The sequence below is a fragment of the Prionailurus bengalensis genome, chromosome A1, assembly GCF_016509475.1.
Source record: "Prionailurus bengalensis isolate Pbe53 chromosome A1, Fcat_Pben_1.1_paternal_pri, whole genome shotgun sequence".
Lineage (NCBI taxonomy): Eukaryota > Metazoa > Chordata > Mammalia > Carnivora > Felidae > Prionailurus > Prionailurus bengalensis.
In genome coordinates this window covers 158,565,880-158,589,711 of record NC_057343.1, presented here as the reverse complement: position 1 = coordinate 158,589,711, position 23,832 = coordinate 158,565,880, and the positions used below count along the sequence as shown (strand labels likewise).

General features: G+C 39.8%; 1 protein-coding gene and 1 long non-coding RNA gene across 2 annotated transcripts in view; one reads left to right on the top strand and one right to left on the bottom strand.

Annotated features, from left to right (window-relative positions):
* The window catches only part of LOC122491373, a 55,927-nt gene extending 54,155 nt beyond the window's left edge, over nucleotides 1–1,772 (bottom strand). The window contains exon 1 of the long non-coding RNA XR_006299343.1: nucleotides 1,593–1,772. This is a non-coding gene — a long non-coding RNA (uncharacterized LOC122491373). The remainder of the gene's footprint in view (nucleotides 1–1,592) is intronic.
* Nucleotides 1,773–1,981: 209 nt separating this feature from the next.
* ELL2 (elongation factor for RNA polymerase II 2) overlaps nucleotides 1,982–23,832 on the top strand; it is a 73,834-nt gene continuing 51,983 nt past the window's right edge. Inside the window, exons 1-2 of the mRNA XM_043594022.1 lie at nucleotides 1,982–2,315; nucleotides 19,994–20,041. Coding sequence (XP_043449957.1) covers nucleotides 2,169–2,315; nucleotides 19,994–20,041 — 195 coding nt within the window. The 5' untranslated portion in view covers nucleotides 1,982–2,168. The remainder of the gene's footprint in view (nucleotides 2,316–19,993; nucleotides 20,042–23,832) is intronic.

The window sequence follows — 23,832 nt, the reverse complement described above, 5'->3', positions numbered from 1 at the left end:
AGGTCAGACATTTGAAAACTACAGTGAAAATCACCCTTGATCTTCCACCACCTTCTGTGTGTCATCAGAAGTCCTGAGTAACAGGAGGCCAAGATGACATGTGGGCAGGGATTTACCCACTTTCACCAGAAAAGTATTGAGACACAGGTTCTCCTTGTTCTGGTCAAATCTCTCCCCCTCATTCCCCCCCCCCCCCCAGATAATTAAGGTTTTAGATTTAGATATGTGGTCAGTCCTTCCCTATTAAAGTAAAGTAAACATAAGAAAAGAATAATTCAAATACGAAATTATTTTCAGTGATTGCCTTAATTTCTCTATTCAATGAATTTAAGATAATTTACACTTTAGTAAACTGAATTAATAAATGTTAATCATGTCTTAACAGCTAGCAAATTCTAGTGGGTTGAAATTAAGTCAATTTTAAAAATGCTCTCCTGTGATGTAACCAACAGTTAATACAGATGTTTCCACTTAACCTATACTCTGTGGAAGGAGAATTAGTTCTGTAATTCATTTTACATACATTCAATTCTTGAAGGTCTGAATCAAAAGGCAATGTACCTTTAGGCTGGGGAAGGGATTAATTCAGGTGGGGGGTGGGGGGGGTGGGGGATGAATCATGAAAAACTCCCACTTGGATCTTTCGGGAAAATCACAGCCCTATCCAATTTAAAAGGGTGGAAAAACTGTTTAACTGCCTATCAATTTTTCTGGGGAATCCCTATAAAACACAATAAGGTTTTACAATCTGATGGAAACAACAACCGTTATCAATTTTTTTAAAGTAAATTTTTTACACTGCCTTTTAACGGTTTGAATTCTTTCAATGGTTTGTTTTCATCTGGTGTTTCACATCACCCTGTTAATTCTTGCTCTCCGACAGGAAGCCTGTCAGTCTACCCAAACAGAGCCTGAAGAGGGCTCTGGATCAGGCTCTCTGCTTTAGCCACGCCTACACACGGAGCACCGCGAGGAACGGAAAAGTATGCCCAGCCTCCGCACACCCTCACACCACCAGCTCCTCTACTTAACCTCCGATTGCTAAAGCCCTAACTAGGTTTTCCCACATCCCTGTGGAATAAAATGGGCAGAGTTCAAACAAAGCCGAAAAATGACAGCTGTAGATGTATCTTTTAATTTAGGTCAAGCCCAGGTCTAATTTAAATGGTCCTTTGAAAGGAGATACTCCAAATTCCATAAAAAGGCACAACCCTGTCCCTATGGCGACTTCCAGAGATACGGTATATGTTCCTCTGGGATAAGAACCCGGCATAAACTGGGAAAGAACTAGAAGTTCAATTTTCTATAGTATTGTGCCCACCACACCAAAGACACTTAAGTCTTTAGGGATGGTGTTGTAATTAAGGTGCTACATATATTCTAGCACAACTCCTAAAGCCTAGGGTCGATTCACTAATTTCAAGGTTAGGGTGAAATGAAGAAGGGCGTTCTCCTCAATTCCATCTGCTCAACGGCACTAAACTGAGTTTTCAGAAGATGCTTTCCAGTGACCCCCGCCTACTTTGTTCTCCCTCACAGGCACACACCCAGCTCCACAAGTTTCCGCAACCGTCGGGGGACGAAGTCCTTACTTGGCCACACATTTGGGGTGGGGGTCTTCCTCTTCAAGGACCACTCGGGGAGGAAGAGATTCCCCTACTCCCCCGACTCTCCACTACCACCTCCTAAGGGGCGGGGCTCCGACTCTAGGTTACCAGGCCAGGCAAAGTGAATAGCCAATTAACAAGGGATCCCCGAAGGCAGCCTGACCAATAGCGGCCGGCGAGCCAAGAGGTCCAAATGTGACGTCACATGTGATTAAATTGGCGCGTCACCTTGACGTCAGCCGCTCACCTCGGACGTCCCGTCCCGGGAGCAAAACTCCAGCGACTTTGGGCCCCGCCCCCGTGAGAGTGGAGGACGGCCAATGAAGGCGGTTCTGTGAGGAAACAAGGCCAATGAGACGAGCCCGGGGCGGGGCGCGGGCCGGAGGGTGGGGCGGGTGGCGGCGGTGGCAGCCGGAGGTCTGGCTGCGCGCAGTATATGACAGTACGTCAGCAGCGGGATGGCCGTAGCTGTGGCGGCGGCTGCAGAAGCCCTAGCAGCCGCGGCCGCAGTGGAGGCTAGAGCCCGAGCGGCGTCGGCGTCCGCACCCCTGGGAGTTTAAGATGGCGGCAGGGGGGGCGGCGGGCCTGCGGGAGGAGCAGCGTTATGGGCTGTCGTGCGGACGGCTGGGACAAGACAACATCACCGTACTGCATGTGAAGCTTACCGAGACGGCGATCCGGGCGCTCGAGACCTACCAGAGCCACAAGGTGAGCGGGTCGGCCGGCCAACCGGCAGGGCTGAGGAAGCGAGAGGGCGCCCGTCGCCTCCCGGTGGCGCCACCCTGGGCTCCGAGCAACCGGCGCGGGGCCGCGGAGCAGTGGCTCGCCTCAGCTGCCGTCAGCGTCCGCGGCGGCAGGCTGGGCAGGGCCGGGTAGGGTCGCTGACGCCGCCGTCCCGGGTCGGCCGAGAGCCGGAGCGTTGGGAGACGGGCAGGCGGGCGGCCCCTGGCGGCAGGGCCGAGGCAGCCGCAGCCTCGGCTCGGCTGCGCGGCTGCTGCGGGACTTTCCGACGGCGCCCGCGGGTTTCCTGGCGTTTTCTGTCCCATTGAGGAAGGGAAGCACCAAAGAGACAAGGGAGATGACTACGCTGTCTGTGGCGGGGGAGGGGGAGCGGGTGCGGCGTACCAGTAACGAACTCCGAAGTACGGAGGGCATAAGCCGTCAGCGTTTGGGTGTTAACACAGAAACACCGCGGATCCGCAGAGACTCGGACACAGCAGCTCCTCATATGGAGATGGGACACACCTTGTACTCGCAAGGACTTGAGGACACAAACACACCCTGAGGCAGGGGGCACACCACGTAGTCCCAAAGGACGGGACACGACACCCCGCCTACGGGGGGTAAAGGGAAGTCACACCTTGCACTCCCAGGAACTCGGGGACACGGGCGCTTCACCTTCCCAAAGAGGGACCAACGCCGTGTACGAGGGAGACACACACACACAGCGCTCACCCAGGAACAAGACAAAGGTTCGCGGAGGCTCTTCGTACCCAAAAGACACGCTGGTGTCGGGTTGACTCCCGGCGATAGGAAAGTGGATCGAGAGTGAGGGTGGGGGAAAGGTACATTGTACCCTGGGCAGAGACCCCTGTCTCGCTCGCCACACCGCGTTGGGTAGAGATACCCGTTTACACACGGAACTCGAGTACAGCTAGGGTTCACGTAGACGCACACACACCGCAGTTGGGGAGTACAAACCAGAAACGCATTTTCTTGTTACGGCGGAGGGGGAAAAGTGGGAGAGAGACACGGAATAGACGTGCCACAACCCAGGGTGCATAGGGAAGCCGTTTATGGGCATGCAGTACTGTGTGTGGAAGTATAAAAGGAAGGATATACGATATGAGAGATGGATAACATTTAGTCTGAGGGGAGGGACAATCGGAGGGAAATGTAACCCACAGGGCATACTGACAAATAGCCCACTCCATACCAAGGAAACCTGCTTCAGTTAACTGAAACAGGCACAGAGGGCCAGAGGGACACCCGGACGCATATAGTTATTCAGATAAAAGTGGAGAACAGAATTAACATCTGTTGAGCTCCCACTAAATACATAGAAGGAATACACAGAAGGAATTTGGAAAGCAGAGCTTTTGGAAGCAGAACTGCAAGGGAGGTGTGAACCCTGTGGTTCAGTGGGAGCTTGTGAAGCTGGGCAAGGGAACACTCATCTTCAGAGAAGCCCCCTACACATGGGTGCATGCAGGGGGAAGCACACCGTTGTGAACAGCTTGGGAAGTACATGAACTCTTGGTAGTATAGGTGTGAACAGTAGAGACTCACAGAGGTGAGCTTGCTCAGGAAGGCACTGACAGAACTGAGTGGTTACATGGATGTACACTTCAGGGCCCATGTGTTATCCACCAGAGAAGTGTACGGTGAAAAACAGACTGAGGAGGGGAGGGAAGGGTGCATGTAGGATGCAGGGGGGGGGGGGGGGGTACCTTTCTACACACTGTGAAATCCTAGGGAAAAAGAGTCTCATTTGTGGCTGGGAAGATAGTTGAAGCCAGTAATAGGAATGCAAGGAGATATAAGAAATACAAAACTGCATATGTCAATAACTGCTTCCAGACTGGTATACCTGTAAGGAAAGACCACCAACTAGCACGGAGTAGGAGGCCCATATGGGGGGAAGCCAGATAGGCAAGCAGAGGGACAGAGGCAGACAATGGAGAGAAACTCAGCCCTGCAAGATGGAGAGATAAGCTTGCCAGTTCCAAAGGGAGGGCGTGGGAAGGAACGGCACAGGGAAGAAGGTAGGTCAGGGGTGTAAAGAGAAAAACACATAGGCTGAAGAGGAAGAAGCCAGCAGGAGAAGGCCAACTTCCAGTCAAAAAAAAGACTGACACATAGAGGGTAGGGAGATTCATCTATGAGGACAGTAGGCCACCATCCACCTTGGGGGAACAATAGGGAAATTGTACAGTTGATTACAGCAAGATTGACAGACTCTGTACACTTGGTAGGGAAGAGGTGGATGAGGAGGGCGACACCGGGAAAGGATGGTGCTCAGCAATGTGAGGTGCCAGAGGCTTCCAGTGTTCAATGATCTGCATGACTGCTGGGGCCCAGGAAGGGAGTGTTTTTTCTACCTTCATTTCTGCCTCGTACACCTTAGTGTTTACATGCATGGGATTAAGGTTGGAGTCCTTTGACTCCAGAAACCCTCACATTTATATACCAGTGTCTTCCAAGAAACAGGAAATCAAAAATTCTCTCGGGACCCACCACTTAGTTCTTGATTTTTTTTTCTTTTTACTTTTTATAGTCAAAGGTATGGAAGTCAATTACTTTTTCTGCTGCTAACTACTTCAATTGCCATTTACTATTGCTCTCTTTTTTCCATCTCTGTGCATGCAGATTAATGGGTCTGATCAATATGTACAGGAGCAGAGAAGGGAGACGGAGAACACTTTTTCAAGTCCTTCCGCCTTTCTGAGGTTAGAGCCAGGCAGATTGAGTTAGCCCTGGTAATCCTTTTCTCCTGAAGGGCTGGTGGTGGAAGCAGTGGCATGCAAGGAGAGGGGGAAGAAATAAACTGACTTGGCCTTTGCAATTGGACACTGCCTTGTTTCTGACTTAACCAGCTTCTGTCCGAGGCCTCACTGTCATTTCAGCTACAAATACTTTGTAAGGGGCTTGGAAAAGCAGGAATCGGGGTAAGAATGTTAATCCCAGGTGGTTGAAAAGTGGGAAGAGACTGAAGATAAAGAAATGAGGGACCCTTCAGGTGACTACACTGTTGGTACTTACTGCAGAATCCTCTGGTGTGTTCAGCCAGGTCTCCTACAAATGTGTTCTCATGACCTTCCTCCACGCTAGTCCAGACCAGGGCTCCCCCATCAGGGAGTTGCTGGCAGTAGGAATCTGGCTGGACTTTTATCTAACAGTAGGAGGATAAATTACTTGGTCTTTATACCTTACATCCATATCAGAAGTGGGGCTCATGACTCAAAACTGTAGCAGCTGTTTCGAAATATGTTGACACTTGTTGGCTAAGTGGGAAGTTGTTTCTGGTGATCAAGCCAATTCCTTCTGGGGGGAAAATTGCTTTCATTTTCATATAAAACTGTGCCCACCATTTTTGTGCTCAGATAGGATGCTCAGTGCTTGACAAGTGGCCTCCAAGTGGCTTTGGCCTGTGCAAGGTTATGACTATTAGTCCTCCTCTTCTAATGACTTTGCAAGAGCCAGAAATTTCAACAATTTCCTAAATTAAGCATCAGAAAGTTATTTTTATCCAAATTATTTTGCACACTAGATTTACTCTTATAAATTAAACCACTTGACCTAAGACTTCAGAGAAGTAAATTCATGGATTTTAGTAAACTATGATTTAAGCAGAATACAGAAGTTCTTTAGATATAATTGAATTGAATAAGTATACGAAATTGTTAGGGTGCATGGAAACAATCTTCGATTGGGAACAATTCCTCACTGTTTCAAAAGACAATCAAATGTAATTGACTATCATTATTCAAGTTTTCTATTTTTAGAGAAATGAAAAATGCTAACTTGAGAATCTTTCAAAACAGGGACTGGAGTCAGGGAGAGAAACACTGAATCTAGCGATGGGAGTTTTAGTTGGAGTAAATATCTCCTAGAAGTTGTTTTCCACTAAGTATGAAACAGTTTCAAAATGATTGTTTATTTAAAAATGTTAAAAAGAAAGAAAATTTAGGCATACTAATACAGATATCTAGGATATGTTGCAAAGGTACTTTTTTTTAACTGTAGATTGTTTTAAGTGAGAGGAAGGTTACTAAATAAAGTCACATATTACCACTTTATAATCATTCTAAATTGATGTTTCTGATTACATGGTTTGTGTAAGCACTACATATTTAAAGTGGACATATATTATTGTAATTACATATTTCTCCAAAATGTATCCTAAAACTGCATTTAGAATTAAAATCCCAAATTTTAAATATATTTTAGCTAATTCAGTAATGTGTAGCTGTCATATGCTGACATTTATAGTAACAAAAATCTTATCAAAATATTCTTATCAGATTCTGTCATTGCTGAGCCTGTCAGTTTATTTTTTAAAAATGTTTATTCAAAATTTCAAAGATGGTGGCTCAAATAATATCATCATGTTTACCTAACTATTACATAAAAAGTCTTGCATAGATGTTTTTGGGGGCAAGGGTTCTTCATGCTTTGTGCTTAAAGATAAGAAAGCAGAAGTGTTTGAGAAGGATTCTGTTAACACAGTCTCTTGTCAACTCTAATTATTGGCTTTAAAAGAATTTTCCTTCTTTGGTAAGTGTCTTCTAGGAAAATGATAGTGTTTTGAAAATGTGTACAAATACACTTACATTTAATTTTGCATGAGGAACTCAGTCTCTCTCAGTATTACCAGATATTATTATTGCCAGTCAAAGCATAAAGTCTAATTCAAATCTCCAAAGTTACTGTCCTTCACATTTGCTCCCTTTAGATCAAGCATTACTTGATCTTTTAAAATCACTAATTCTATAGGTCATGAGGTAGGTGATTTTCTCTCCTAGCCTATCTTTCTACCAGGTGAAAATTTTAGCATTTGATTCATTGTGATTTAAGGCAAAGAAAAAACTTATACCTTCTTCCTTATTCATTTTTCTTCCTGTCCTCAAACAGTTTTGAGTATGTGTGTACGTATTGAGTAATCTTCCTTATAAATATAGAAGACGCTGTTCTTAAAGCACTGCTCAAGCATCCAGAACTGCCACAACAAACTGCCACTGCCATTGGACATGTTTATTAACTAAAACAAAGAGGTTTGCATTATCAGATTCCTCTTCTTGCACTTTTATGTGTAGCCAGATTTTAAGACGTTAATCTGGGCACCTGGGTGGCTCAGTAAATTAAGCGTCCGACTTCAGTTCAAGTCATGATCTCACAGTTTCTGAGTTTCCAGTCCCTCATTGGGCTCTGACAGCTCACAGCTTGGAGCCTGCTTTACATTCTGTGTCTGCCTCTCTCTTTGCCCCTCCCCTACTCACACTCTTGTCTCAAAAAAAAAAAAAAAAAAAAAAAAAAAAAAAAAAAAAAAGAAGAAGGAAAAGAAAACATTAAAAAAAAAAAAGTTAAGGGCTGGGTGGCTCAGTTGGCTAAGCTTCCAACTTCTGCTCAGGTTAGGATCTCACAGTTCGTGAGTTTGAGCCGGCATCTGGCTCTGTGCTGATAGCTCAGAGACTGGAGCCTGATTTGGATTCTGTGTCTCCCTCTCTCTCTGTACTTCCCCCCCCACCCCACCCCCACGCGTGCGCATGCGCGCTCGCTCTCTCTCAAAAAACATTATAAAGAAAAAAAGATTTAAAAAAAAAGTTAATCTTACTTTTAACTTAGACCCATCTTCAGGATAAACTTGATTTTAAAGTGCTTTTTATCCAGTAAAGTCAAATTTGTACCTCATGTTCGGGTGTTTAAAACATTTATTCAAATGATCAGGTACTCAGTGCAAAGAAGGGTGCTCTTCCCTGTGGAAAGCAGTAGCCAGATTGCCTAAAATGATAGACAGGGAACTTTGGCACCAGAATTGGGAGGAGAAAGAAAGAACATATGTGAAGGATTGGAACATGTTCAAGAAAAGAGTTTAAAAGGAAAGGGGTGTAGAATTCTTGGAATGATTTACAGGAAAGCTTATGGAAGACAATCACCAGATCCAGCCTTTCCATTTGTTCCATTTACACTTCTAAAAAAACTATGAAAGCTATGCTCATAATGCTTACTAGGTAATTTGTGATTAAATCAGGAAAATTAGAATTTCAGCCTAACCAATGCTAGGTCATTTTTAACAATTTGCAGTGACCACAGAGAGGCTCAGGAGCCTGGCACTGTGTCCAGTCAATGTATTTGCCCACTTGGGCCAAATGTATTTAGAGTATTTGAGAAGATGTTCCTAAAATGTGATGATATGGGCATTTCTGCATTTAAAATCAACTAAGTTTTAGAATAAAGAAAACAGTGTGTATATAACCCCACATTTGACTCTCTTGCTTACCTCAGATCCATACTACATTTTCCATGACTTAATGCAAAAATGTAGAAAAGCAGGTCTGTAGTACAATACAGTAAATTAATGGCTGTATCTCCACAGCCAAGTTGAAGCTGAAAAAAAAAAAAAAAAAGATATAACTCAGGTCAAATTTACCAAGGAGAATTGCTCTTTCTTTTCTTTTGCTCCCTCCCTTCCTTCCAATTTATCTACCCATCTATAATTTCTGTCATGGCATTATGGCCCTTGAGAGCCATGTGAAACCTGTAGGAAAAACTGGTTTAAGAGCCTCCACAATACTTTGCCATCAGAGGCCAAACTAGCATTTCCATGGCTGGCAGTTTAATATAGGACATAAAAAGAGAGAATCTTATTAATTAGGCTATATGCTCCTTAAAGATTCATGAGTCCTATTAAGCACCTTGAATTGAGCTCTACAGTCAGAGCATTTGACTACCAGTTATATAGTAACCAGATTGTTAGACAAATGGCCTAAGTTTTTCTTATTGATGATCTTACATATTATTGGTCTAAAAAACATCCTCAGGTCTTAAAGGATTTTAGCAAGGCAGGGACTAGATAGGGGACCATATCTCCAGCAGAGGGAATGACACAGGCAAAGAAAGGACGGCAGTAGAAAAGCTAGGGTAGGGTGTGAGAGTCCCAAGGAATACTGTGTTCCACTTAACCCAAAGTTAATATAGGAGAAAAATATAGTTGGATTTAAGAGAGGAAAGGGAGATTGGAGCAGGTTAAATTTTATTCTGTCAACACTAACGAGACACTGAGTAGAAATCTAAAGTGTTTTGAAGGTGTGTTTTAGGATTATTCTGTCCTCAGTGTTACATGATGAATATAAAATGAATCAGGAAGGAAATAGACAAATTAGGAGGAATTATGTGGTCCAGGTGAGAGATGATTGGAGTCTAAAGTAGGATGCTTGTGGGAGACATTAGAGATGAATTGAATCTATGGACTTTTAACATATTTTAAAGAAATAGGATTGAATTGAGATTTCTAGCCATCATCACCGGAGGTATTCTTAGTAGAAAAGGAGAAATCAGAAGCAGTTGGGAGAGTGGGTTGGGCACAGGGGCCATAAATATGATGAGTACCATTTTAGTGAACATTCATTCAGTCTCTTGTTTGTTGACCAAGAGACTTAGATTTGATTAGGTGTTTTATATTTGAGAAGTATATTTGGGGGTTTGAGGCTAGACTAGAACAATGCCATATTGTTTATATGTCTCCTATAAACTCTGACATTTGGATGGAAATTTGGATGACAATGGGATTGGTGATATTCGGGAGGAAGGTGAAAGTATTAATTGGAAGAAATTTTGGTTTTGAGAAGGGATTTTTTGTTTATAATTTTGTATTTATATTTTGTTTGCATTTCCTTTATTTAATAACCTTCTCTATTAATTGCACTTAGACAATCATCAAGCACAGATAATATGAAAATAGAATTTGATTATAACCTGAAGATCAGACCTTCTCTGGTTTCTGTCCTTAGTGATTATTGAAACATTAAGAAACTGTGTATAAAGTACCTGGATTTACTTTTCAATCATCATTTTGAAATGATTCTGAAGGCCTTGAGTCAGTGTTTTCACTTCTTCCAGATTGTCTCCATTTCTGTTTTGGTGCTTTGATGCTCTTCTTTTTTGTTGTTGTTGTCACTGTGGAAAAACAAAACAAAAAATAATCCTTACTACATAAAGCTTTCCTTATACCTATACATTGTAATGGATTAGGTATGGGTGCTTAGTTCATGGTTCATGGAGGTAATCTTGTCTAGAGGACTTTTCCCCTCAACAGTGAGCTTATTCAAAGGTGAAGCCAGGCTTAAAGTTTTGATAAGATTCACTGAGATACTTCAGGATCTAGATAGGCTTATCTGGAAAGTTAAGTGTTAGCATATTTAAAAAAACTTTGTTTAATGTTTATTTTTGTTTTTGAGAGAGAGAGATACAGAGTACAAGCAGGGGAGGGGCAGAGAGAGAGGGAGACACAGAATCCAAAGCAGGCTCCAGGCTCTGAGCTGTCAGCACAGAGCTGGACTTGGGGCTGGAACTCACAAACCATGAGATCATGACTTGAGCCAAAGTCGGAAGCTCAACCCACTGAGCCACCCAGGCACCCCCAAGTGTTAGCCTATTTTAAAATAACTTGTACTTAGTATCATTGTTTTTGGTTTCCATTATCAGAAACCATGATGTCTCAGAGAAACAGAAAATACATCCATATAGTAGAAACTTAGTTGAGTGTCTTGAGTTTTTTTTTAATAAAAGATTAAGAGATAGGAGTCCGAATTATAATTACCAAATTTTTTTTTATTCATTTAGCAAACACTTTAAATTTTAAGACATGTGCCAGGCACACAACTACACAGTGAGTATATAAAGCCAATTAAGTCCTTGATGGTCCTTGCCTTCAAGAAAGTGCTTGTGCTTTAGTAGAAACAGACAGACATGTGAAAAAATAACTGCAATAAAGTCTGTGTTTAAGGGGACACCTAAAGAGAGGATGATGTTTAAGGATGCATCTGAAAAGCAGTGTCTGCTCCTTTACCTCCCATCACTTTGGGTTGTCTCTACCACACCTGTAAGATTACACCTGACTAGGTCCCTTGTTGCTCAGATCAGTGGACGTCTCTCTGTTCTTCCCTTACCTGACCTCAGCAGCATTCCATCCTGTTAACCACTCCTTCCTGTTATGAAACTGATTTACCGCCCTGCCCATTCTTAGTCTCAGCTGGCCATCCCCTGTTTGACTGGTCTTTGAATGTTGGAGATCCCAGCTTCCTCCTCTTTATCTATTCATTCTCTATAGGTGACCTCATCTAGTCCTATAGATTTAAATGTCATCCATATGTTAATGACTTCCAAATATTTATCTCCAGCTCTGACCTTCCTCCAGCTCCAGGCACTTACTTCCAACACCTCATCTCCTTATCAAAGTTTAAGAGACATCTCAAATTTAACAAATCCAAACACAGTTCTTGCTTTCACTCCTCAAACCTACATCTTCAGAAGTGTTCCCCATGTCAGTAAGTGGCAGCACCTGTCACCAGTTGCCTAGTAATCAACTAATCCTTGATTTCTCTTCTCATTTCTGGGCTTATTTGATTCATCAACAAGTCCTATAAATCTCCAAACTTTCAAAATTTAACCCCATCCTTCACCACTACTCTAGTCTCAGCCACCGTGCTCTCTTAGGACCAATACCATAGACTTCCAACCAGCCCCCAAGTATCCATTCTTACCCCCATAGTCCATCCTACGCACAGCAGCCAGAGTGATCTTTTTATTTTATTTTTTATTTTTTTTTAATTTTTTTTCAACGTTTTTTATTTATTTTTGGGACAGAGAGAGACAGAGCATGAACGGGGGAGGGGCAGAGAGAGAGGGAGACACAGAATCGGAAACAGGCTCCAGGCTCCGAGCTCGAACTCACGGACCGCGAGATCGTGACCTGGCTGAAGTCGGTCGCTTAACCGACTGCGCCACCCAGGCGCCCCCAGAGTGATCTTTTTAGAACATTAAGTATGCGTGCACCTGGGTGGCTTGGTTAAGCCTCTAACTCTTGATTCTCTTGATTTTGTCCGAGGTCATGATCTCATAGTTGTGAGATCCAGGCTCTGTGCTGGGGGTGGAGTGGAGCTTTCTGAAAATATTCCCTCTCTTCCTCTCCCTCTCCCTCTCTCCCGGCCCTCTTCCACTTACTCATCCTCTCAAAAAAAAAAAAAAAAAAACACAAAAAACATTAAATATGAAAATGTAGTTTCCTGGTTTCAAGCCTTCTTAGGGCTCCCTTTGTTTTGGATGTTTTATTTGGATGTTTTGGATGGTTTATTTTATAAATTTCTAGTACTTTAAAAATAATCTGTCTTCCCTCCCAAGTTTATTTCATTGCTTCTGCTTAGACTTAATGTTCTAGAGATCATGATCCCAAGGAAGAAATCTTCAGTTGCATTTATAGTCAGATTTGACACGTAAGCTTTTTATATAATCACAAAGCCTACATCAGACTTTCTTGGAAAAAGATAATGGGATATTATGCTTCAAGTATTGGTGTTTTAAAGGCTGGTTACAGTAACTAACTTTTTAACTGGTTCTTCAGTTTAGATTTGCCTTCTATGTTTCTTTAATAACTGTTTGAAATAGTAAAATATAAGATATATATTTTTAATTTGGCCTGCACCAGATAACTACAGTTTTCCAGAAGCTATCTTTAAAAACAAGGATTGTGTTCACTAGTTTAGGTTTTGACCTCTTCTCATTACTGTTTTGACAATCCTTTTATATTTCATTCTTTTCAATGCTATAATGACCAGAAATAAATTATTCTTTATTGCACATGCACTTTAATCTTGTTCTTCCAGATCTGCAGAGAAGTTTCTCATATGTGTTAGGTTGGATTGACTCACCAAGCAACATACTAGATTTTGTGAAGCCTGGTGACTCTTTTTTGGCATCTAATAAAATATTGGGGGCAAAGAAGGAGATAATGTTTATTTAAGGTAGCTTTGGATTATCAGTAAATTTTACATTCATGGTATCTTTCTAAACATTACCAGCTTTTGACAAACGCTAACTATATTGGATTTCTTCAGGGTCAAGTGTTTGATTTCCTGCACTGTTTCCTGCTTTAGCTCCAGTTTTCTTTCTTCTTCTGTCCCTACGTAGATAGATAGATATAGATATAGATATATAGATATAGATATAGATATAGATATAGATATAGATATAGATATAGATATAGATATAGATATATTTTTTTAATTACAGTGGTTAAAATATAATTATTAGAGTCTTTGGTTTCTCTGTAAGGTGATGTTTTAAAGAACAGAATAAAATGACTTTCTAAATGAAAAAAAAAAAGTTCTTAAAATGGTGTAGTACCTCTTTTAGGAAAGAAAAATGATCTTTTATATAAATTGTATCCCAGGAAAAATCACAAATACATTTTCTTATTTACTTGCATAAGTGACAACAAATTCAAGTACTTGGTATTTTCCTTAAGCTGTAGTACAAAACTAAAAATCTATCAATGCTTATCAGTTATTATCAATTCTTAATTTTCTAACTTTTAGATGTTTCACATTTTATGTAACCATTGTTAAGAAGTGGCAAGAGAGGCTACTGTATAAAGTGGTAGGTAAGAGCACATTTCTTAAATTGAGACTGGCCAGTATTTGAGTCCCAGGCCACTCACTAGCTATGTAGCCTTTGGTAATTCATAGGACTTAACTGAGAATTGGAAATAATAGTATCTACCCCACAAAAGTATTCTTAGAATTCCTGATGATGATAGTAAAAATGATTATAGTGACTGACACATTTTAAGCACTCAGTAAACAGTAACTAAGTAGCTATAAGCAATTCCACTTAAAATAATCACTTGACACCATTTCTAGAAAGTTTTCTGGTTTGGGCAAAGTTCCGACATTACATTTGACTTTTGAATCTTTTTGTACTATCTTTATCATGACTTATAATGCACCTTAGGCACTCAGATAAATACCAAGTATTTAATAAATGTCTGTTGATTGCTAAAAAGTTGAAGTTAGCTTTCAGTTAAGTCAGAGACCCACAATGGGTTCAGAAAGAAAGCTGGAGATGTTTCAAGTAGACATCTAACCCAGGGGAATAGAGTTAGGTCTCTATAATGTGTTTCTTAGAGAAATCACTCTTTTCTAGGCCCAGAATGCTATTTGTTATGTTTGCATATTCACAAAACCAACAGTGGTTGATAGAGTAAAAGTAACCATAGATTTAGTTTGTCAATAAGCAATATATAAAAAATGAGATAGTTATAACAACTTTTATAGGATAAAAAACTTTGTTTTATGCAACTCCAAAAAACCTTAGCTTTATTCCTTCTCTCCCACCCTCTAAGTATCATGTCAGAAATGAATATTATGCAGAAAATTAAGGTTCCTTAATAAAATTACTTAGGAAATTCATATTACTGTTATAGACCTGATATATTGTGAGGAATAGTTTCTGGATATAAATGGGCATAGATTTCTTTGGTCACAGAGAAGTTTTTGTTTCACTAGAATTGGCTTGTAATGGGCAGATGTCAAGAGTATAACCAAACTTCTGAGCATTTTAGTGTTGCCTACACTCTAGTCTATGCTTAAGAACGTCCTACATTTCCTATGAAGTACAGAAGATTAATTCAAGGGGCTGTAAAAACAGTGAAACAACTACGAGTTTAACAAAACCTTTTGACTACAAAACACCACCTTTATGAGATTGTTGAACCATTTGTCTAAAGGAGTTTCCCTAGCCAGTTTCAGTCTATGTTGTTTCTTGACTGGGTGAAGATACCAGATCACTTTCTTACTTATAGCTCAACCACTATTCAATTAAACTCTAGAGTTACTTGATTTTCAAATGAGCTACTTGATGTATATATCTAATAAAAGCTAAAAATCAAAAGTTGAAGCCCTTATTGAAACTCATTTGTAATGGGAATGTACTTAGTAAGTTAAACATTTATTTTAAAACATGCCTTATCACCTGTAATTGCTTTATCTTTTTTTTTTTAATTCTTTTTTCAACGTTTTTATTTATTTTTGGGACAGAGAGAGAGAGAGCATGAACGGGGGACGGGCAGAGAGAGAGGGAGACACAGAATCGGAAACAGGCTCCAGGCTCCGAGCCATCAGCCCAGAGCCCGACGCGGGGCTCGAACTCACGGACCGCGAGATCGTGACCTGGCTGAAGTCGGACGCTTAACCCACTGCGCCACCCAGGCGCCCCTGCTTTATCTTTTAAAACAGAATTGAGGTCATGTTTGTGCAGTTAAATTTAGGCTAAAGAACACTTAGAAAAACTAACATGCATGAGACTTTTACTTATAATGGTATTGAATTTTAGAATTTATTCCTGGTAGCTATCCTATTAACACAAGTGGTCAGATGCATACATAATAAGTGGTATAAAGTTCTAACTATCTCCTCTTGTTGCATTTTCAAAGTGTTCAAGAGCTAGTAACATCTGGTAACTTAGTAGCATCTTCTTGTCTAAAATCAGGATTAAAATCAATAATGCATTGGCCTTTCTTTTATGTATTTTTCTCCTCTGGGTTGTTGGATAATCTTAAATGAATTTTTCAGTAACTGTGACCTTAGTTTGTCCTGTTTGGATAAGCACCCATAACTATCCCATAGATGAGAGTTTTATTACTTTTTAAATGAAAAATGATAACACATATTTATATATGTTCCTTTATTGTACATGTTCCTTATGGCAAAAAAATGTTATCGGTTAGTTTTTATTCAGAAACTGAAGTTTGGGGGTGCCTGAGTGGCTCAGTCAGTTGAGCGTCCTACTTCGGCTCAGGTCATGATCTCGCAGTTTGTGAGTTTGAGACCCATGGCTGGGCTCTGTGCTGACAGCTCAGAGCCTGCTTCGGATTCTGTGTCTCCCTCTCTCTCTGCCCCTCCCCCTGCTCATGCTCTGTCTCTCTCTCAAAAATAAATAAACATTAAAAAAAAAAAAGAAACTGAAGTTTGGAAATTTTAATGATTTTATGAAATTCATTTTCCTTGGAAACAAAATGCCAGAACTGAATGAGCATTTAAGAATTTTTAGATGTTCAGCACTGGAAGGTAACCTGTTAACAGAGACAAGAGAAGGAAAGGAAAGTGTTCTGTATTTAGGATTCAGAGGACTGGCTTTGAAGTGCAGCTTTGCTAATCACTAGGTTGGTGTCCATGGGTAATGCCCTTTACCTGTTAGAGACTCATTTATCTCCCTCTGAAATGGGTAACAATGATATTTTCTTACCATCCAGGGCTGATTTTAGGAGGCTCACTTGAGACAATGGTTATAAAAATTGCCCAACGCATTAGAAAACTAAACGAAAGTTATCATTTCTGTTGAGGAATCATGCAAGACAGATACAGCTATACGTATGTCAGGAGGTTAGGTTCTAAATTCAAGTCCTGAAACAAAAACTGGTTAAAGTCAAAATTAGTCTTGAAAGTTCCCAAATGGATGTAAAGTGTGATTGTATTGTCTATATAATCATGAATAGTAACCTGTAAAATATATCTGTATAATAGTATACTGCTATAAAGTAGTATAAAAGGAACATGGCCAAAATGATTTTACAATAGATTTTTTTTTTAGTTGAGCATAATGTAAATACATATAAGTTAAATATGTGTTAGACTCCTCTGTATCATAACAACCAGGAGTAAAGCAGCCTATGAAAATAATACACCTCCCAATGTTTTGGAACCCTACTAGGCACAGGCATCTGGAAAAATGACAGCTTATGAGAGTTAGCTCAAAGTGGGCATATTTCAGAGTTAGCAAAATGGTGGCATCAGTGTTTGGTTTGAATAGGAAAGGTTTAACATTTTAAAATTTGAATCCTTTCTGAGATGGGCATTTATTCTCCCGGTACTTGTCACTCCTTGTTGCATGACATTGTCTCTTCCACATTTATCTGCCTTGGGTCCTTAAATACATTTGAGTCTTTGATTCCTGATTTATCCAAAGGAAGGCCTAGCTGAAACTTGAATGTTAAATACGTTATTACTATGGATTGACAAAACAGTGTTTGGGAAGGTATGCCATCTGGAAAGAAAGGAAGGAGGTAACAATAGAGGGGAAGAGGTGCCTGGCTGGCGTGCCCAGTGGAGCATGTGACTCTTGCTCTCCTGGTTGTAAGTTTGAGCCCCATGTTGGGTATAGAGATTACTTAAAAATAAAATCTTAAAAAAGAAAAAGAAAGAGAAAAGTGGCTGAGGCACAGTTGAGAGGAAGTGGAAGATGAAACTGGTTGGTCCTGTAGATGGAAAGGCTGTTTTCCAAGTGGAGGAGTTTGCTTTGCTTTGATAGAGCCCACTGAGAAGGAACCCACTGCAGCCTGTGTGCTATGCTGAGATGGTATCCCAGAGAGCTTCTGCTAGTTCTTTGAATGATGGGCAGCATTTGGAAGGAATTGAAGGAAGGCCTTTATCTAGGTGTTCAGTGGTAGGGACCTGAAACAGTCCGGGGGTTTTCAAAGCAGAGACTAAGAGCCTAATATGAGGGAATTTGGGGCTGACTGGCCAGAGATTCAGATTCCTGAAGCCACTTTTGCTTCATTTTCCTTTGGTGCCTGATATTCAAGCTTTCAGCACATTTTATCATTCTTCCTTGGGAAAGTCTGCTCATTCCACCATCTCGTTTGCTGTGGATGAAGTCATACTAATTTAGGCCTTTATCACCAGAGTATTTCTAAATAAAGCATCCCCTGGAACTGATGTCTAATCTTTTTCCCTAGCCTCAATCCATCTCTCTCCCTCTTTCTTACACATGACGGAAAGAGCTGCTTTCCCTGAAACACTTCTTTCAGCAACTCACTTTGTTATTCCAAAAATTAGAAGCCCCTCCAATTGTTTATCTTGTCAAAGGCAAGACTTAAAGACCATCCCTGAGGGAGTAATAGAGGAGATTAGGGCAGGGTTATTTCACAGGGTGATAAACCTTTTGAAATCCTGAGATCTGAAATTTAAATTACTGTCCTATTTATTCTGTAGTGTATAGAAGCTAAAACTGAAGACAAATTTTGAGGTCAAGGAAAGATTAGGCAGGTCCAATTCTCATCCTTTGTATTGTATTTCAAGTGTGAAAGAACTCTGTATACACACAGAGACCTGCCCTCTGCTCACACAATATCCATTCCTGTGTCCTTGCTTTTTTGTTGAGGACACTCCCTTTCCTTGAATTTGTTTTTTTCAAAATTGCTCCTAAGATTCATCTTTTCCATAAGCTCTTTGTCTTTTCTAGTATTTCTTCTAACCCATATTCTTTTCTCCTTTTTTGAGAATTTTTAGTAGTACTTAACCTAGTATTTAATCATTCTCTCACATGTTCCCCAACTAAATTGTGAACTCTGGCATGAAGGAATGGGCCCTCATACTCTTGAATCTCCCATAGCAGATGTGTGTGGAGCACAAGGTAGTAGAAGAAAAAGAGCCTGGCAAAATAGGATTGAGTCCTGGGTTCTGGTGCCAATTTAGTTATTAATGGGATGCAGGGCTGGTGGGGGATACGCCTTGTTTGTATTATCTGTGATTCAGAATTCTGTAATTCTAGCAGTGTATAATGGCCTAATAGAATATGGTTGGGGTGAGGGAAAAGAGACTAGAAATTAAATTTAACGTTACGAACCCAGAGAACCAAAAAGATAGAAGTACCCTTGCCAGAAAAGTAGGAAACCGGTGCCATTTTGGTTGAGGGAGGGCTGGGGAAGGGAAGTTAGTTTGCCAGTGTTGCTGTTATTAAGAGTTTCTAATGCAAAATGTTCGTGGGCAGTGATAAGTACTAGGCTGTGGAGAGAAGAGAATTGAGGAATAGAGATTCAAAGTCATCACCAAACAGGTGAGGTGAGCCTCCAGGAGGGAGAGTGGATCCAGAAAGCGGAAAGCAAAGAGTACTGCTTTTGAAATGAAAGACATAATAAAAGAACCAGGAGGGCTGGTGTCTCTAAGTGTAAGGAAGTTGTGATCTCCAAAAGAGAAGTGAGCGATTTGAAAATTGAGAGAAGTTAGCATTTGTTTGACCAAGAAGAACTGATGACATTGATAGAGAATTTCAAATTCCAGTGGTGAGCTGAAGACAGCTTCTGGGTTGCAAAGAGTCAAGGAGGAAATTAAAACTAGCCTCACATGAGTGCGGAAAAGCATTCTGGTAGAGAAACACACTGGTGACTTTGGATACAGGAAATCGTGCCTGAGACTACAGCAGATATTCACAATTACCGCATTTCTTCTAAATACACAACTCTATGATAAAATATTAAAGTTATGAGGAGGACAAAGCTCATAAAAAAAAATTGTTCTAGAAATTATATTCTCCTGTTGAAAACCTTGTGAGAAAACTGGTCATCTGTTTGACCCTCAAGTAGAAACTAACCTCTGGTAAATTGTGAGAACCTGGGAACCACAGTTCATTATCAAATACTTCAATTTTACATTTATAGCATCCTGTTAGAGTTTTATAAAGTTCTTCCAATTAGCTCTTACCTCTCATTACCCCTTTTAAAAACATATTTAGAAACTAAGCAAGATACGTTTTTTTAATGTAACATTGAGTTAGTGTAGCCATCATTTTTTGCCAAATTGTGTCAGTCATTTAAAAAAACCTGACTACACTGCCAAAATGTACCTGTGGTTGTGTGATTCAGAGAAATGTCAACAGTGTGTGTGGTATTGTTCATAAGGCATTTTAGTATGATGATATGTAAACTAAGTATATAATGAAAAGATACTTTCACAGACTATAGCACTGACCAGATATACAGATTAAAGTTTAAACATTTAGTTCTGTGACACAATAACCAAGGTTGACCTGTTTTTTTCTTATGTTTCTTTTAATAGAATTTAATTCCTTTTCGACCTTCAATTCAGTTCCAAGGGCTCCAAGGGGTGAGTACTCTTACTGATGTAGCAAGAAAATCTAATATTCTTCTCACATACTATTATATTGAAACTCTTAAAATTTGTTTTCATTTGTGCCTCTTAATCTTAAAGATCACTCATATTTTGTGAACTTTATGACTAAATGTAAATTTCTGACGCCTTTAATACACTTGAATTATATTTTCTTGATTTATTTAAAAAATAATTCAGAGACTTATTGAGAGTAGTTTTTCCCCCCTAAATCATGAATAATAGGATTTTTTTTTTTACCTTGTTTCGAAGTATAACACATGAGTCAGTATTATGAGAAACGTTTTGTTTGTTTGTGTGTTTGTTTGTTTCTTTTACCACAATGACCAAACATAAGAGGAATTAATTTCAGGCAAGTTCTGATTACATACATGATTGTTATTATTAGTGAATTTTTGCTATCTGTAGACTTAATTTCTTGGATTATACATACTAAGAAACAAAATGTACAAAGAAATTTGAGTTTTTCCAGTACACAGAATAAGCAAAGTACTGTGTCTTTTTTTTGTTGTTGCATTTAAAAGCATAATAAACTCCTAATAAAATATATCTATGAATTTTATGTTTATGTTGGATGATAAACTTTACAGGAGTGTTCAGTATTATTTTAAAATTATTACTTTTAATGTTTAATAATAAAGACTCAATCATCCATTCCCTTAAATTAATATGTGTTTCTGAATTTGTGTCTATATATTGACTATAGTATGGAGATTTGGAATATCTGTAAATGGATTTTAGAGCTATAGAAAAAAAGTGCAAGCTGAGGGAGAGAGATCGTATTCCTACATTTATAAATAGATTATAGATCTACATTTGTGAATTTTTGTTTGTCACAAAATGCAAAAATTCAATGTAAATACAGTCTTTCTAAACTTTATAACTTGAAAACATTTCAAGAGTCAAGAGATTAATTATATCATTCAATACCAGCTAAGAGTACTTCTAAGTAATGCTAACTTCAAGGAGGTGTTTGTGTGTGGACGTCAGAGCTTTGCTTCTACATGATAGCTTTACAATGAAGTCTTGTTTTTCTTTCTCTGCCTAGTAACTGAGTGTTCATGAATAGGATCCTAATTATTATTAGCATTCTTCTGAATTTTGTTTTATAGCTTCATAGGTGGTCTTTAGCACCTGCTGACTCTATTTTTGAGGTATTGGTTTTGGTTGTTTACTTAAGGCTTCTTAAGTTTTCTCACAAAATTTAATGGTATCGCTAATATCTGAAAGGGTGTTCCAGAGGCAGGCCTGAGTCTGTGAGCCCTGGAGGGATCCAAGTATTTTCAGATAAAAGGTTATCTGAGACGAGAGGGCAAGACCTGGGAGAAGAGAGTAACGTTTGAGCTGCTTTTCCCTCACTAGCAGCTGTTACCTTGTTTGGGATCAGCCTCTTCCCTTAATTCCTTGTTTTCCCAATCAGGACATGAAGGCCAGGGAAGTGCAAGACAAGAACATTTTCTTAGAAGGGAGGCATCAAGTTAGACTGAATAATGAGGAACCAACATGTGCAGCCTTCCAAACTCTTGATTCAGGCACATGCAGCTTTTAGCAGTCTTCGAAAGAATTTTTTTTTTTTTTCTGGCATCCCAGTTGCCCCCAAAAAGGCCCCAGGCACCATTGCAAAAATGGCTGTTTTTATTTGAGAACTTGGACATCCTTTTCTGAATTCTCCTACCTGCCTCCCCCAAGCTTTCCTGTCTCATGTGTCTAGGCTTCCACAGTGTATCTTTGCTAGCTCCATTCTCTCTCCTTACTCCATTCCTTGCCTGGGTGTAGTTCACTGATAAAGATAACTTAGATGTAAATGACTGATAGGTTTAAATCTTAATGGTGTTTGAATTTTAACAAATAAGCTTTTTTAATCCAAATGAATGGCTATTGGATTGGGTCGGGTATTGGTGCAGGAGGGTGTAGACTGAGAGCAATGGAATACTTGGCCCTACCTTGCTTACTTTGCTTTCTGTCTCCTCTACCCCTCCACCTCCACCCGTGGCCCCCTTTTTATTATTCTAACTGGGAACAAAATATATGGACTCAGCATTGTTTCTGAGCCTGCAGCTGCATTCCATCCACCCTTCCCCCCCTTCTCTTTGCAGAGCTCTCACCAGCCTTTTGGGACTTAGTAAAAACAAAGAGTCATTACAGGGGAGAGAGTGGGTTGGCACAGCCTACAGGGAGTACGCAGAGCCACAAATGTGAGGGTCTTATGTACAGTGCTCCTCTGTTATTCTCGAGAGCCATGATAATTTAACATTGCCTGTGCTGATTGCTTTAAAAGCTCTGAAGAAGTATGCTTACAGTTTTCCTATGTGGAAAATATTTAGAACTTTTAAGAAGGCTTTAAGAAGGTTTAAATTTAGATTTCCCATAAAAGATAGTTTTTCGTAATGAGAAATTTTAGTTATATTTTAATACAGTGTTTCAGATACTTTGAAAGTTTTCCTAGAAAGGATTTGGCGAATCTAAGAAATTTATAGTCTTTTTACATCATATGTGATTGGAAATAGACATGAACTATCATGGTAGTGTCAAATGTATGCATATTTGAAACATAACTAAAGTACTGTTAAAACATCATTTCAAAAGTGAACATTTAGTGTTAAGAGTAATTCGTTTCCCTGATGCTAAGCACGGCGTGGCTATTGCTGTTCCTAGTAACTAATTATAGGATTTTTCTTGCCTCAGTAATGTCTTTAGAAGGTCAGAATTTAGGTCTTGGCAGGTTAACTTTTAAGCATATTTATTTTTGTGCCTGAACATGTTCTCTAAGGTTGAATTTTCCTCTAAATAAATGTAGCCTGGAACATTAAACAAACTATAGCAGTATGCTGTTAAGGAGTGAAAATGCTGAGAACCATTGACTACCTAGGTTTTTATCACCGCAGTTGGCCTGCAGCTTTTATATCATAAAAAAATGTAAATTGTGTCTTTCACAATCCATCTCATCCCTTTCTCTTAGTGGAAGAGGGTGCTCAGTAAATTGAGTGGTCATTGAAGGCATTTTCTGGATTCAGAAAGATGAGGAGATATCTATGGGAGCAGTTGAGTATGATTTCTAAACTCATAAATATCAGGAGCTGAATAAATCAGCCAAAAATGCCTTGTGGATTCTGAAGGGTGTGGATCAACCAATTATCCTCACAGTTCTGATGCTACCTAGGAAACTCATAACTAAAGGTTTATTAGGATTATAAATTTCTATAGATTATTCTAATTGAACAGAAAAGGTAGCAGGAAAGATTCACATGGGCTATAGTAATAAGGTGTTTTAAGTTATAATGTTCAGAGAGTTGTGTTGGTGTAATGTACCTGGTTTCCAAAAGCCATCTCCTGATTGTCAGGTAAGCTTTAATACAAATCATTTGTATTTTTATAGAAATATAGAAATACAGTTATCTTGTATTTTAGCTGGATTCTGCAAATGTAGCAGGGGAAAAATTTCCAAAAGTGTTGGTTCCAGTGAAATTTTAAGAACTACACTCTGTATTTTTATGTTTGCTGAAAGTTTCTTGTCTAAAGATGCAAGAGACAGAGCATAGTTACGGTGTATGTCTTGACACCATCAGGGGAAGTTCTCCCCAGTATACTGTACAGCTTTGAGAGGAAAGGCACTGGGAGCAACTGAACTCATGATTTTAAGTGATGGCAGTTGTCACTGATGCAGTTATGTGCTAACCTAATTTTAAACACATTTCTAATCAATGGTTGTGCTAAAAGGTTTGTTGTGCTATTTATTTCTTATTTACTGCACATTCTTTCAGTCCTTA